We start from the raw sequence: 15,798 nt of genomic DNA, 5'->3' as shown, positions 1-15,798 counted from the left end.
GCGCAGTGCAAAGTCCCTTAAACTTGGTTCTCTGCCTGACCGGGTGCCAGTGTAACTGGCGTAAGAGGAGGGTGGCGTGGGCCCTCCTAGGCAGTCTAAAGATTAGTCTGGCAGCATCATTCATGATGACCTGTAGTCTGGAAAGCAATTTTTCTGGGAGGCCGATATACAGGGAGTTCCCATAGTCTAGTCGTGATACTATCATGGCTGATACTGCCATTCTGAGTGTTGCGAATGTGAGAAGGGGAGCAAGTATCCGTAACTGTCTTAGCAGGCCAACACATGTTCCTACTACGGCCGATACCTGCTGGGTCATAGAGACCTTGGCATCGATTTTAATGCCCAGGCTTTTTACGGCCTGGGACAGTTTGGGATTTGCGCCTAGCTCTTGTGGCCAAAAGAGGTTGCTCCAGGGGTTGGAGTCTGTGGTAATGGCCAATACCTCGGTCTTATCAGGATTGATTTTGAGGGAATTGGCCGTCATCCAGTTGACTGTGTATTTTAAAACGTTTTGCATTTGTGTGTGGGCAGCCGGGGAGTTATCCATCTAGATGATGATTTGGGTGTCGTCAGAGTAGTTATAGATCTGACACTCCATGAGATTCAGTGTGGCTATCAGGGGCTGGAGGTAGGCGTTCAATAGAAGGGGGGACAACGCTGAACCCTGTGGTACCCCACATGAGAGTTTGCCGGTATCAGACACATGGTCGGCCAGCTGTACTCTCTGTGATCGTTCAGTGAGGAAGGACGTGAGCCATTTAAGGGCCCTACCCTGTATGCCTAAGTACGAGATCCGTGACAAAAGTTGGTCATGGTTGACCGTATCAAATGCCGTGGATACACCTAGCAAGACCAGGGCACATGGCTGTTTCTTATCGGCCCTGAGCCGGAGTTCATCCAGCACTGCCAGCATTATCATTTCCGTACTGTGATGGGCCCTAAAGCCTGCCTGATTGGTTTGCATGAGGTGGTTTGCTTCTATGTGGTGTGACAGGGATTTCAGCACGTGCTGTTCCAGCACTTTCGCCAAGAATGGAAGTTGGGAGATTGGCCTAAACTTTTTTAGGTTCTTCACGTCTGCCCCCGTTTTTTTCAGAATTGGGATGACTCGTGCTTCCTTAAAATTGGTGGGAACGTGGCCGGATTCAAGAGATTTAATAGCGTGAGGAACTCGCTTTCTATCCCTGGTAATGCCAAATTGAAAATCCTCGGTGGGCAGGGGTCCGCGGGTGACCCTGACTTAACCCGACCCATTAAGAGAGACAGGGAGTCATGAGTGAGCATGGGGAAGACGGTGAGTGGTTTATTATATGCGGGGGCAGGGGTTCTGATGCTAGATGACAGTGGACAGTAGGAGTAAGGTGAATCTCCGTCAATAGGTCCTTCACTTTCTTTGAGAAGAAGGACTGGAATTTGTTACAATCTTCATGGCAGAAGGGGGGCTTCTGTTCCTGAGCCTGTCTCAGTTATTTTAGAATCTGAAAGGTTTCTTTTTGTGTGTTGTCAGCGGTCAGGATCCTAGCTTCATAAAATTCTGCTTTCCTTGTTAAAATCGCTTTCTAAACTGCGAACATTGCTTTATATTCTAGCCGGGCACCTGGGTCATAAGCTTTATGCCAGGCGCTCTCGCACTGGCGTAGGTTTGTTTCTTGTTTCTTAGAGCCTCATTGAACCAGGGGGCCCCTTTGCCTTTGTCCCTTACTCTTTCCCTGCGAGTGGGGGCTACTATGTCAATGGCGTTCTTCAGCCTCGTGGAAAGGGCGGTGCTTTCTAGGTCAAGGTTTCCCTGTGTTGGACTTGGGGGGGGGGGGGGGGGGGGGGCTGATTTATGTAAAGCGTTAACCAGGTTGTCAGCTCTAATTTTATTCCATCCCCGCAGCATTTTCCACTCCGGGGGGGGGGGGGGGGCGGGCTGCTCGTTTTGTGGGTGGAAACAGGCCTCTGATTAAATGATGATTGGACCAGGCGCAGGGACTGATTTCTATTGGGCTAGTGAATGGATGGGATGTCCTGATCAAATCGAGTGTGTGGCCCTTCTCATGGGTAGGGGGATTCACTAGTTGTTTAAGTTCCAGGGAGACCAGTGCCTCATCTAACTGTTTGGCCTGGCTGTCTTTGGGTATCTGATCCCAGTGGAAGTTGAAGTCCCCCATCACCAGGATACATTGATACTCTGTGGTAATGATAGGATTGCCTGACATAAAATGTTAGCATTACTACTGTAAACGTCGATTATGGAATTCCACATTTTTGGGCAGAATTAATGGTACCTATCCTTGAATTTACCCTCCTGGGTAAAATTTAAAAAAGCACAGCTTTCCCTGCCACATAATGTCTTTCTTTTTTATTTTTCAATGCCAAGTGTAAATGTTAAGTGATGCAAAGCCAGCACGTATTGAAAACTCATTCTAAGCCAAGTCTCAGTTGCTGGCTGTTAGTCAGCTGTTTTCAGACGAACTATGGGACTTGTACATCTGTGACCAGAGCATTCTAGGTAAGGAAGCAGAATAAAATGTTTTTTTCCAAAACCTTTATTTTTCATTTTACAATAACAACAGGGTGGGTGAACAGGTGCGAGCAGACAGCCCACAGAAATTCGATCACAAGTCACAACGCAAAACATAATGGCAGTGGGGTCAGACCAATTTTGGGTGCCAACAATCGTATACCAAAGAACTTGACACAGTTGCATCACAAACTCCCGCTCTCCTCCACATCTGACCCACCATCACTCGCATCCGACCCAAGTTGATCGCCCTCGACAACCTCAGCAATTATGAGTTCTCTGCAGAGTTCCTTCCACTATAATATGTTTAATACAAAAAGTTGCAGATGGAACCTCCATTACCAATGTCTCTTTTAGCAATATATTAACAGTATCTTGTGAAATTAATGTGAACTTTGTGTGGTGAAAACGTAATCGTACTACACTGCTTAAATTAGGAATCTTTACTTTCCAATAATGTATACAAATGTTCTGAGCTCACCAATGTTATTCTCACTCATTTCTTCTAACTGTAAACATAGAGAAACAGTAAACATGCTTTGGCGGCTTTCTCAGGTCACTCCAAAGTTATAAATGAATTCTGCTGCCCATTATTAGCCAAAGCGTGGGGGAGAAAGATGAAAATGTGACCTCTATATCATATGATGAAGTCTCAAACAAAAAAGGTCCCAATTAAAAGATTTAAGGCGGGGTTCTTCTTTGCAGGTAAAGAGAGAATAGAATCTGGAAATATGCCAGTGGCTGAAGGCGGCTAAAGAGAAGAGTAAGGCATGGTCATTTAGGAGGAAACAAGGACGAAATAAAAGCTGCCAGGCGAGGGTCAGAGAGATCTGGAATAGGACTGTACTTTGGACTGACACAACTGAGAAAGGGCCACAGGACCAGAAATTTAATTACAGGGTTTCCGTTTTCAAAGTAAAATAGTTATCAAAGTCACCAAAAGGTGGGAGAAGACTGAAGAAATGGATAGAGAAGAGACAGTGGATTATTAGAAGTTTCTGGTGAAAAGCAAAACAAAATGTGTGATTCTTGACTGACAATAGTTCTATTTTACCAAGACAGGATCCAAATCAGAGAGCAATGACGACAAAAGGGCAGGGTCGGATGAGGAGTGAGTTTCTTCTGGAGCTGCTCTGGACTGTGGAGGGAACATCAAAGTGACAGCAGTAAAATGGAGAAGACATCAGGAGAGAAAAGATAGCTAACGACCAATACAAAATGTAGAGAAAGACGAATGTGATTAGCCAGGGTAGTAGGAATGGAAATATTATGACAGTAAATAGGAATTAATCTACCAACTACAAGAAGGGAAGGGGCACGTGTATGAGACGGGTCAGCAAGCTTGGAGTTAATGAAGATAGTAAGAAAAAAGAAATGAGTGAGTAGTTTAAGTTGACATGAAGATAAATTGAGACCATAAAATAAAAAAGGGACGTAAGAAGAGGAGGAGAGAGGGCGTTGGTCTGTCCAGGTGCCTACAAATCACTCTCTTTGGCTTCTGAAAAAATGTAAACTCAAGCAGAGTAATTAAAAGTAGAAAGATATTGGGTCCCATGTCAGAGCCAAAAATATGTAAAATGTCTTGTGCTCAGCTTTTTCAAATGGTATAATATGTAAACGGTCTTATGCTTAGCTTTTTCAAAGGGTATAATATGTATAATGTCTTGTGCTCAGCTTTTTCAAATGATATAATATGTAAAAGGTCTTTTGCTTCGCTTTTTCAAATGGTACAATATGTAAAATGTCTTATGGTCAGCTTTTTCAAATGGTACAATATGTAAAATGTCTTATGCTCAGCTTTTTCAAATGGTATAATATGTAAAATGTCTTATGCTCAGCTTTTTCAAAAGGTATAATATGTAATATGTCTTATGCTCAGCTTTTTCAAATGGTATAATATGTAAAATGTCTTATGCTCAGCTTTTTCAAATGGTATCATGTAAAATGTCTTATGCTCAGCTTTTTTAAATGGTATAATATGTAAAATGTCTTTTGCTAAGCTTTTTCAAATGGTATAATATGTAAAATGGCTTATGCTCAGCTTTTTCAAATGGTATGATATGTAAAATGTCTTATGCTCAGCTTTTTCAAATGGTATCATATGTATAATGTCTTGTACTCAGCTTTTCAAATGGTATAATATGTAAAAGGTCTTTTGCTTAGCTTTTTCAAATGGTATAATATGTAAAATGTCTTATGCTCAGCTTTTTCAAATGGTATAATATGTAAAATGTCTTATGCTCAGCTTTTTCAAAAGGTATAATATGTAATATGTCTTATGCTCAGCTTTCTCAAATGACAACTACTAGAGTGAAACTAAAGTGTACTTTGCCTATAAGAGACACAAATAAAACATAGCACCTTTTGTTTCCAAATGGCAACTTCTATGGTGACACAAAATTGCACTTTAAAACCATAAATACATTTGTGGAACCCGCTGTTTTAAATTGCGGTTTTGCCAAAAGCTAACTTGAAGGCTGAAAGTCACTTGCCTGGATGTGACTACTCTCAGTGCTCCTTTTCTGAATGTTTTCTTCTTTCCTCTTGATGTCTTTGTCAATTTCTATTATCCTCTTCCCACATTTTTCCTTTTAAATGAAACTTGTAGTTAGAATAAAACAAATCATTTTCAGTTTTTAACAAAACACAACATAGTATAAAACTAAAATTGTTAATGTAACAATACTCTCCCTACTCTAGAAATATTTGATAAATGTGGAAACAGGTAAAAAAGAGGCTACTTTCTCACAAATAAAAAAAGCTTCAACAATTGTTAATTACATTTGTATTTGTCACATTGCTTGCAAGTCCGGCAGTTAGATAAAGTTATTTTTAGTTGACTCTAGAACTCCTAAGCCCATCTCTCATACTGACAACTTATAAGAATCTAGCTTTATGTTATAGTCCAATATAAACTGCTTCATACGCTGTTATAGAGCAAAACAGAATACATGTAGTACTGCATACTTATACCCTTATGCACATGCAGCTACAACTAATCTTGCAAGCACGGTGGACACTTCAATCAATCAATCAATCAATCAAGAAAGCTTTATTCGATTTTCAAAGCAAAATCATAAAAGCATACATTAAAAGATACAATACATGTATAATACAGATAAAAACAGATAAAAAGATTAATATAATCAGAGACAGTCAGGACTATCATCCCAATTAAAAAAGTTATCAGTAACAAAGTGCATTTTAGGATGATTGCATTGAGTTCCGAAATTTAATGGCCAGTTTTAAAAAGCTAGTTACTGCATAGATGATACATTCGTTTTCTAGCTGTAATAGCCTGGTCATAGCTGATCTACAAGTGCGGATTCCCCAAGCCTTTAAGATTGGTTTCAGAAAAGCCCCCCTAGGCAGCTGATAAAATTTGCAGAATAAAACACAATGAATATTTGATTGAGCAGAAGTATCATCACAAGGACATAGTAGAGTTTCATTTGACCAAATATTGCAGACAGGGAAAGTAATCATACGAAAAAAGTTACCAAATCTGAGACGGGTCAGTAACATTCGAGCGTAACAAGTTGGCTGGATTAACAGGTAGTTTTGAAGCCCTTCATGCATAGTTATTTTTTGGAAATCAGTGACTGTTTTTTTTGTTTTTTCCAAATTCCATCTATTAGTTATTAGATGGTTTAGAGCCAACTCTCTTAGCATCTTTCTGGACACCATTTCCATACTTGATGGCCTCGCAAAAAACTCAGGGTGACCAAGATCAGTCAACATGTTTTTTACATAGGTAAGCCATTTAATGTTAGTTAATCCATCAAGTCTGAGACAGTCTGTAATTAAATCTCTATTTAAAGAGGTCTCAGGGGTAACACAGATTTTATGCCACAATAGTATAGGCACAATTTTAATAACATCTGAAATATACAGCATGCCCAACTCAATATGTATCAGATAAGTTGCTTTTGACTTGGAAACTCCTAATAAATAACGTAAAAACTGATTTTCTGTTTTTTGTATCAGTTGTGAGTTTTCAATACCCCAAAGGCCAGCTCCATAAGTGGCAGTAGAAATACATTTAGCTTTATAAATTACAATCAGCTCTTTCACTGGTCTACCACCTAGTTTGGCTGAAAACTTTTTCAGGGCGCCTATTGCTCGAGTGAAGGCTAAGTTTCTGGCGTTAATAGCTGCATGCCAGTTTCCCTTCCTATCAAAATTTTTTCCAAGATAGGAGAATTGGTCTGTGGTCTCGATCCTCTTGTCGTCTAAAAAGATTGAGCTAGCGCGCTTTCTTTGTTCCGGGACCACAGGCCATCGTATATGTTTTTGAGATGTTAATTTATAGCCCTCGTTCTTTCATGTAATTTGCAAATTTCAGGACAGCCCTCTGGAGGCCGATCTTAGTTCGAGACATGATGGCAGCATCATCAGCATAAAGAAATAGTGGGGCCGAAGTTCCCAAGATCGTTGGGTAGACATACTGTGATTCCATTAGATGTTGACCAATAGAATTTATATATAGGGTGAAAAGAAAGGGCGATAGGATGCATCCCTGTCGCACCCCTCTCTTAATAGAGAATTTATCAGAGCACTCACCCTTATTTCCAAAGCGTACCCTGGCGCCTGCGTCCCTATACAAAGCTTTTATGAGTTGAAGAATGTTAGAATCTATACCCATTTCAGATAGTATGGACCATAATATCTCATGGTTCACACAGTCAAAAGCGGAGCTCAGGTCCACAAAAGTAACAAAAAGATTTCCCTTTTTTGCCTGAGTATATTTTGATAAAACTAAGGCCAAATTTAGACTCTGTTCTGTGGTGCCTTTGCCTGAGCTAAATCCATACTGTAAGTGTGATAGTACCTTATTTTCTTCTGCCCAAAGTTGTATTCTAATTAAGATTGCCCGGGCTGCTACCTTCATTAGTGCATCTAAAAGTGATATTGGCCGGTAGCAAGTGGGGTAATTTCTGTCTCCTTTTTTAAAAATTGGAACGACTATGGCTTCAGACCAGGACGGTAAAAACCCATGTCGGTTAGAATGATTTAAAACATTTGTTAGCAGGGGAGCCCAAAGGTCAATCTCGGCTTTGTAGACATCTATCAGAACTCCATCCGAGCCAGGTGCTTTACCTGAAGGGCTGTCTTTGATTGCATTTATGATCTCCGGGCAAGTAAAAGTTATACCTAACGGAAATGTATTCAATAACGTTGTAGATTGTTGAACAACTACCCCATCAATCAGAGGCTTGCCATAATCCAGATTTTCAGCTTTATCATATAGATGTTTAAAATGGTTTACCCAGGTTTCCCCATTAATGGCCATATCTATAATGTCTGACTGGTTGTTCTGTAAGTAGGGGGCATTTACCGCTTTCCAGAAGGCGGTATTATCCTTGGATTTAGAGGCTTCAAGTAGGGCCGACCAAGCCTCTTTCCTTAATGTCTGTTTCCTCATTTTTACAGCCAAATTATACGATTTTCTGGCTTTGCTAATCTCAACTGGAGATGTTATAGATTCGTGCAGTACCCTTTTGAGAGCTTGAAGTGCCTTGGTACAGCTTTTATCAAACCACCCTTGACTATTTTTAGAATTAGGTCGATGCTCTCTGGTTAGCAGTTTTTTAATTTCAGATAGAATTTTTGAAAAGGGAGTCATAATTTCTAATGACTCCTCTGTTTCTATCAGACAAGCAAATATATCAGATTGGGAAGTTCCCATTAAATTGTGTAAAAAGTCTACGGGATTTACCCTGTCCCATTTTATAGAGTAACCATTTTTTGTAGCTAGGTTAATGTTAGGTTGATATTTAAACTTGTCTACGGAAGTCTGATGAGTCTTTATAATTTTTAAATTAAAAGATATTGGGTAATGGTCGCTGAAAAGAACATTGTGTGTTTCCCAAGCGAGTACTAACCCCTCATTGATTGAAGATATAAGGGTAAAATCAATGGTTGAACTGCATCCCCGCCCATGAAAAGTTGGCTGGAAAGGAACATTTGGGATGCATAATTCATTAATATAAGACAAATTAAAATGAAAACACATATTGTTAAGAGCATTTCCCAGTTAAGAGTGGACGAAGTGGGTTGGGTTATCATCCTTATGTTTGCCAAGGCCACAGATGCCTTTAGAACCATGTGGGCAAACAGTACAGTTGAAATCACCTAACCAAATCAGAACCAGCTCGTCTTCTTTCTGGGTCTTAAAGGTGTTGACACTCTGCATGAGTTTATCGATCTGGCTTTCTAAGTTGTTGATTGGAATATTATTATAAAAGTTAATAAGGGTCAGAAATTTTACGTGACCCCAACTAATTATTAAAATCTGATAATACTCAGTAAATAAGTATCTTATGACTTTTATGCCCTGCGTTATAGAGACAAATATGGTCAAGCCTCCTTTGTTTCTCCCCTGTGGACTTATTTGTGCAGGTGCATGGAAGGTCTGGTATCCTGGTATATGCAGTTCATCTGCAGCCCACGTTTCCTGGAGGCAGATAATACTATAGCTAGTAACTATGTCTAGCCAAGGTTGATGCGATATCTTATTTAAGAGACCTGCAACATTCCATGAAATAATAGTTTGGGCGGGCAATGTCTTCCTCATTGGGGGATCATTTTTAATTTTATCTCTAGATGTAGTAGTTAAGAGAGAAAGGGAGCTGGGATTGGTTAAACAGTCAGGTTGGGAAATAGGCCCGATATATGATTTATCGCGATTGGTGTGATCCTGATCGTTAACTACCACATGGATTGAATTTCCCTCATCACAATGATTGTAAGCATCCGTACCAGGACAGAGGATGCCAGGGTGAGCATTGGGTACCACAATGGGGGCTCCATCAAAATAAGCTTCCGGGTTGATTTCCATCTGTCAATCCAGATCATCTAGGTCTGTCAGTACCTCGAAGCGATTTGTGACAGGAACAGACCAAGATGGATACTGCAATGTATTATGTGTATATTGCTGTTGATGGAGATGGGGCCTGTCTATAAGGGATGGGAAAGAAAAAGAATCCATCCAACGACTACATTTTCTGGGGTGTTGGAGCAGTGGGGCAGGTCTAATGTTTCTAGATGTGTTACAGGTAAAGCTATTTTTACAGGGGGTGAGAAGACATTGGGGGTAAAAGTAGCTCAAAACGCGAGTTGACATTCCTTCCCCTCCTCTCTCAGGAAACCAATCCGCTATATGAGTAACTGTCCTTCGATCTTTAAAGTTAATAATTACAATATCACCCTCTATGTCTTTGGGCCTGCACCCTAGCCAGGTCAACCTTCACACGAATAGAATCTCGCCATTAATATTAGAGGGCAGAGGTCTATTCTTGCTTAGCCAATGGATTACTTTATTTTTGAGTTCTGTAAACCTCTCTTTCTTTCCTAGTGTCAATTCTGGTACTCCTGTGAGTATAACAACGTAAGGTGCCGCCTCAGGTGGTAAATTAATATGCTCATCCATTCCTTTCATAGGCTTATTCGGGGAGGTTGACCTGATGGTACTAGTATTTTTGCGTCCTAGAATGTTTGGGGGGGCTAATTTTTTCCCCTCTCCTGTGGGAATTGGCGCTCTTACGGGGTTAGCCGGGAGCTGAATATTAGCTTTAGATGGCAATAAAGCGTCCCCTGTAGAAGTGGTATCAGATGATGATAATTTCTGGCTTTCAGTAGTTTGAAGCATAACCAAGTCTTTCAGTAGTATACTGTTTGATGAGGATACGGCTGCTAGGGTATCTATTTGTTCAGTTAGCCTTTTAATTCTCTCAGAGAACGGCAATAATAAAGATTTAACAAGATGTTCAATTTTCTGAATTAAGCCGTCAGTTTGATCAGTCATAGCAGGTGATTGGGCATTTTTATCTTGTAAGAGGCTGGAATGTAATCTAGGTGTTTTGGGCGACTGCCTTTCATGCCCTCACTACCCCGTTTTCTCTTCAGTGTAACCCCAGATCTTGAATTTTTATGAGGGTTAATATTTTTCTTAGACCTAGGTTTTGATTTAGATGGCACATTTGGTGGGCCCCCTTGCAGAGTAGAATGTAGAGAAGAGTCCCCATTAGAGTTGGTAATAACAAGTTCCCTTGGGGTGTCCGCTATCAGCGGCTGATCTTGTAAGAGTAGGGGGATACCCGGGTCACTGGTTGAAGCGGAGATATTAACCGTGGGGTGTGGAGTAGGAGAGGGGATCATTTGAATAAGGCCCAAAGATGAGCGTTTGTTGGGAAGTAGACCAGAAGACAGACGGCGTTCAGTATCCGCTATTTCATGATCTAACTTCGAAACAGCTTTAGCCAAGAAATGATCTAATGTCCCTTTACGTGGACCTCCCACTAGTATATTCTTGCCTTTGATTAATTGTGCAGACGATGATACTGATATTTTTGATAGGGTCACAGCTAAAGGGGAGGCAATAATATGCAAATACTGCTAGCAAGTCAGTGACAATAATAAGTAGTGTTAGCGGAAAAGAGGATGACAGTCTTACATTCAGTCTTGGTTTCACAACTCAAGGGGTGTGGCCCGGCCCGGCCTCCCTCGGCCCCGGACGGCCACAGACGGCCCGCCCTTTGCCCGGGCTTAGCCCGGCGTCGCCCGCGCGCGGTCCCGCGACGCGGGGGCGGTGATATTTTTAAAGCGCCTTCTGGCGCGAAACGCAGGGTGTCCGCCTCCGCCTCCGGAAGTTGCAGCACAGGAGCCTGGGTGCCGTAGTCCTGCACGTCTCCACACAGCGGTCGCCGCAAAACACACAGCGACAGCGGGAGAAAAAAGCACAGCAGACAGGATTTTTCCAGCCCCCTAACAAGCGCCACAGGTAAGGAGCACACCACCAGCAGATTTGTGGTAACAAGCGAGCAGAGGAACCCGCTCTGCCGGGGGCGGTGATATTTTTTAAAGCGCCTTCTGGCGCGAAACGCAGGGTGTCCGCCTCCGCCTCCGGAAGTTGCAGCACAGGAGCCTGGGTGCCGTAGTCCTGCACGTCTCCACACAGCGGTCGCCGCAAAACACACAGCGACAGCGGGAGAAACAAGCACAGCAGACAGGATTTTTCCAGCCCCCTAACAAGCGCCACGGGTAAGGAACACACCACCAGCAGATTTGTGGTAACAAGCGAGCAGAGGAACCCGCTCTGCCGGGGGCAGAGATATTTTTAAAGCGCCTTCTGGCGCGAAACGCAGGGTGTCCGCCTCCGCCTCCGGAAGTTGCAGCACAGGAGCCTGGGTGCCGTAGTCCTGCACGTCTCCACACAGCGGTCGCCGCAAAACACACAGCGACAGCGGGAGAAAAAAGCACAGCAGACAGGATTTTTCCAGCCCCCTAACAAGCGCCACAGGTAAGGAGCACACCACCAGCAGATTTGTGGTAACAAGCGAGCAGAGGAACCCGCTCTGCCGGGGGCGGTGATATTTTTAAAGCGCCTTCTCGCGCGAAACGCAGGGTGTCCGCCTCCGCAAGTTGCAGCACAGGAGCCTGGGTGCCGTAGTCCTGCACGTCTCCACACAGCGGTCGCCGCAAAATACACAGCGACAGCGGGAGAAAAAAGCACAGCAGACAGGATTTTTCCAGCCCCCTAACAAGCGCCACAGGTAAGGAGCACACCACCAGCAGATTTGTGGTAACAAGCGAGCAGAGGACACTTACCTTGGGTTCCTTCATGAATTAGGCAGTTGGACTGATGCAACTGACAAGAGATGAAGGCAGGTAGGTGGATGATATTATCAGGAGAAGCTTACCTTGTGAGTACCAGTTACTTTAAAGAAAGTGTTATTTTACTTTAAAATTCCAGCCTATTTCCAAGGTAAGGAAATAGAAAATCAAGTAATACAATCAATAAGAAAAAAATAGACAGCCCTGACATTGAGTCTTCAAGAAAAGTTAGAACTGGTCCAGGAAGAAGCGATTCCTGAAGAATGTGTGATGCAGAGTAGCTAACCTGGCCTAGCTAAGCATTAGCAGTTTCATATAGCGTGGACCTGGCCACTCTGCATAGTGTTAAGTTACAAGTAGGTCATAAACTAAAATCAAAATAAACATTATAAATCAGTGTATCAGAGAATCACACATTAAATACATAAGGAGAAAGTGTGAACATAACAAATAATACATACATCTGGTTACAAATTAGTATAAACATGCAGCTCTATCTAAACTGCATTAGGGGGGATTCTAGCACTGGGACTACATTGGAATATGTAATTCCTGGCATGATCGAAGTCTCATTAGAAGAAGATGCGGTCTTCGAAGCACTTCAACTCTTTATTGGAGGTGTCATAAGTGGTTGTCTGGTTGACTGATGGAATAAAGTTCCAGACCCTTGAAACCTTCCGAAAGTACTGCTTTAACATTCTTGTCTTCTGGTAGGATTCGATTTTGAGAAGAAGAGTGCTACAGAACAGAAGGTGCTGCTGGCTAGCTTTCTGGAAAAGATGGTTAGTGCAACAAGAATAGTGTCTTATGGGTAATGCAAGCTAGTTTTATAGAAAGTTTTGCCTCAATCTGGAGCATTTTCAGAATTATCAGAATTAGAGAAATATGGACAAACTATCTTGAGTCAACCTAGCAAATCCCTGCAAAACCACTTTGCAGTGGTTTACGTACAGCTTGAGAATTTCTATGAATAGGGAATTTTCATAGTCCAGTCTCAATAAAGTCCATCCATAGCAAGATGTACTGTTTATCATAACAGAGAACCTATGGCTGCCCACTTGTCAACATTTGTATTACCATCTTTGAGCAAAAGGTGAGATGACCTTCTGAAATAGGCCTATTTCGAGGTAGAACTTGTAATATATTAAAGGGAATGAGTCTCTACTTGATTAAAGAAAGCCCTCAATATTTTCTTCAGAGGGTCAAAATGCAGTGACTTTAGAAAAGGGAAAGACTAAGCAATTGAAACAGACTTACTCATAAGAACCCTCAAGGAAACATTAATGACCTCAGCGCTGCAGTAAATGAGGAGTACAAAGGGAGGCAATTCATCTACTTTAGTACTAGATAAAACATTTTGGCCTCTGTACACCAAATGGGTCTGTATAGTACCATGTATCTGATCCAAGAAACCACTAGATTGCAAAGACTTACATAGTTATCAGACAGTTAGTAGGCCTAGGCCTTTCTGGTCTCACAAATCATATAGCGTTGTGCTATATTACATCTGTATATGGCCTAGAAGTGTAGGACCAGGGGGAGCCCGTATGCCTGGCCACTAGGTTGCTACTCCTATCTCCCACTTTGCACTCCACTTTTGGGTTTGCGTCTATTCATCCAAATTACTAAAAGTGTCATGGATTCCCCATTGAAGCATATGGGAACTAGGTTCCCCGCACAGATAAAGAAACTTAAGTTTTGCCAAGAGTGGCATTTACACACGCAGGCACACAAATTTCTCTGGCCTAAGGAGGGAACATTTGACACGAACATAATTGAGCACATCAAAACACATATAAAGAGCAAATATGCACGTCAAAAGAGAGACAATAGAGAGGCATTGCTAGAATTATGGGCCATCTTCGAAGAAGCCAAAACCATCAGCACCTCCCCCATAACACGAAAGGGATGGATGTCCTCACACCAGCTCCCCCTGCATTAGGATATTCAAACCCAGCTGCAGTAGAAGCCGACGAACCCCCCATCACACGAAGGTCAGTTAGGTCTAAGCCATAGAAAACCAAAACCAAGCGAGCACAGACAGCTCCAGTGCAGACTAACGTCCCTGGGGAGTGTCCCCAAAAGCTCGACTCCCCATCCACAATGCTCAACACGTGACGCCTCACGGGCAATCGAAACACCCACGAGTTTAGGCGGGCGCAAACGAGTGTCAGGGAAGTTTGTGGGGGTTCTCGATAGCGACTCAGGAAGCTTGGGAGAGGAAGGGTGCTCCAGTCCCCAGTGACCAATGACGAGGGTGGGGTCAAAGGGTTTGCCCAGATAGCCGAGGAGGAAACGGTACTTGAATTTGTAAGCAATGCCGGGTCAACGAAAGCAATGTGTAGTTCAGAGCAAAGGAGACAGGCCATACTGTGTAAGGAAGAGAGGCGTGAGCTCCTGCTTGAGAGAGAAAGGGCATGCAACCAGGAATTAGAGCATAGGACAGCGTGCCCCTTGCATGAGGGAAGTAGAGACAGGTACAGGGGACTGGGCTGGGATGAAACAAAGGTAGATGAAAGGCTACTAGCGGGGCTCAGAGTGAAACAAAGGAGAAGAGCAGACCAAGAAATTAAGGATCAAGACAGCCTGGAGCTTACTCACCCTCGACGCAGGAAAAAACAAAATGGCACCTTTGCATGCACACAAGGAGAGCAGTGACGAGAACATGCCCTGCTCCACATGGGTGCATGACAAAGATAGATCAACCCAGAGGGAGATAATAGCAAAAGAGGAAGACAAGACTTTTGTGTACCCTTTGTACGTCCTGTTAGCAGACTGGATTGAGGAGAGGGACCAGTATGACAGGTTTTGGCCAAGAGAAGGATCATTTGAGCCCGAGGACATGGCAGTAGCAGAGGATTGCATCTAGCATGAAGAAGGAAACCCCAGTTGGGACTTCCCCTACATGTAGCAATGCCTCACGCAATTGAAACGCTATGTTAAGGAGAAATCTGTAGAGTCATTTAGATAAAGAGTGTGCCAGTTGGTCCAGTAGGACTATATGTGGGCTGTGTTGACCAAAATGGGCGTAGGACAACCGTTTTTAAGTCGGATATGACCATTTATAATAGACCGACTGCACGTGTGCGTGTAAGAGGACAGGTTTCAGAGAGCTTATCCTGAGGCAGGGTACTCGAGAGGGGTGCCCCCTGTCCCCGCTGCTGTTTGTTATTGCGATGGAGCCACTGGCTATTATATCAAGAACGAAAATGGACGGCTGGGGTATACGGTTGGGGGAGATGCTTCACGTGGTTTCCATGTATGCCGATGACACTTTGGTGTACTTGTGCTGCCCAGATGAGGCAGTCCCGGTACTTATATATGAGCTGGACAGGTTTGGCATATGGTCTGGCCTATGTCTTAACCCCAGAAAATCCAAATTGATTCCCATGGGGACCCTAGTATGGAAACCTGTGAACGACTTAACTAATATGGGGATGAGATGGGTAATGGAGGGAGTTCGATATCTGGGGATCACATTGACGCACACTAGCACGGCATATCTCACGGACAACATAGGGAAGAGGATAGATGGGATTAGGGGATCTGTTGCCTTCTGGAGGGGACTCCCGTTATCCCTAATGGGGAGAGTAGCCTTGACTAAAATGGTTGTGTTACCGCGATGTTTGTATACCTTACAGAACTCCTTATATTCGATCCCACAGTGGTTCTTCTCA

At 43.0% G+C, this 15,798-nt stretch overlaps 1 protein-coding gene across 1 annotated transcript in view; it reads right to left on the bottom strand.

The window, feature by feature from the left end:
• The window catches only part of RNF135 (ring finger protein 135), a 210,595-nt gene that overhangs the window by 136,463 nt on the left and 58,334 nt on the right, over window positions 1-15,798 (bottom strand). Inside the window, exon 2 of the mRNA XM_085617211.1 lies at window positions 4,999-5,094. Coding sequence (XP_085473337.1) covers window positions 4,999-5,094 — 96 coding nt within the window. The remainder of the gene's footprint in view (window positions 1-4,998; window positions 5,095-15,798) is intronic.

The sequence above is a fragment of the Triturus cristatus genome, chromosome 7 (assembly GCF_964204655.1).
Source record: "Triturus cristatus chromosome 7, aTriCri1.1, whole genome shotgun sequence".
NCBI lineage: Eukaryota > Metazoa > Chordata > Amphibia > Caudata > Salamandridae > Triturus > Triturus cristatus.
This window is presented reverse-complemented; position numbering and strand designations above follow the sequence as displayed.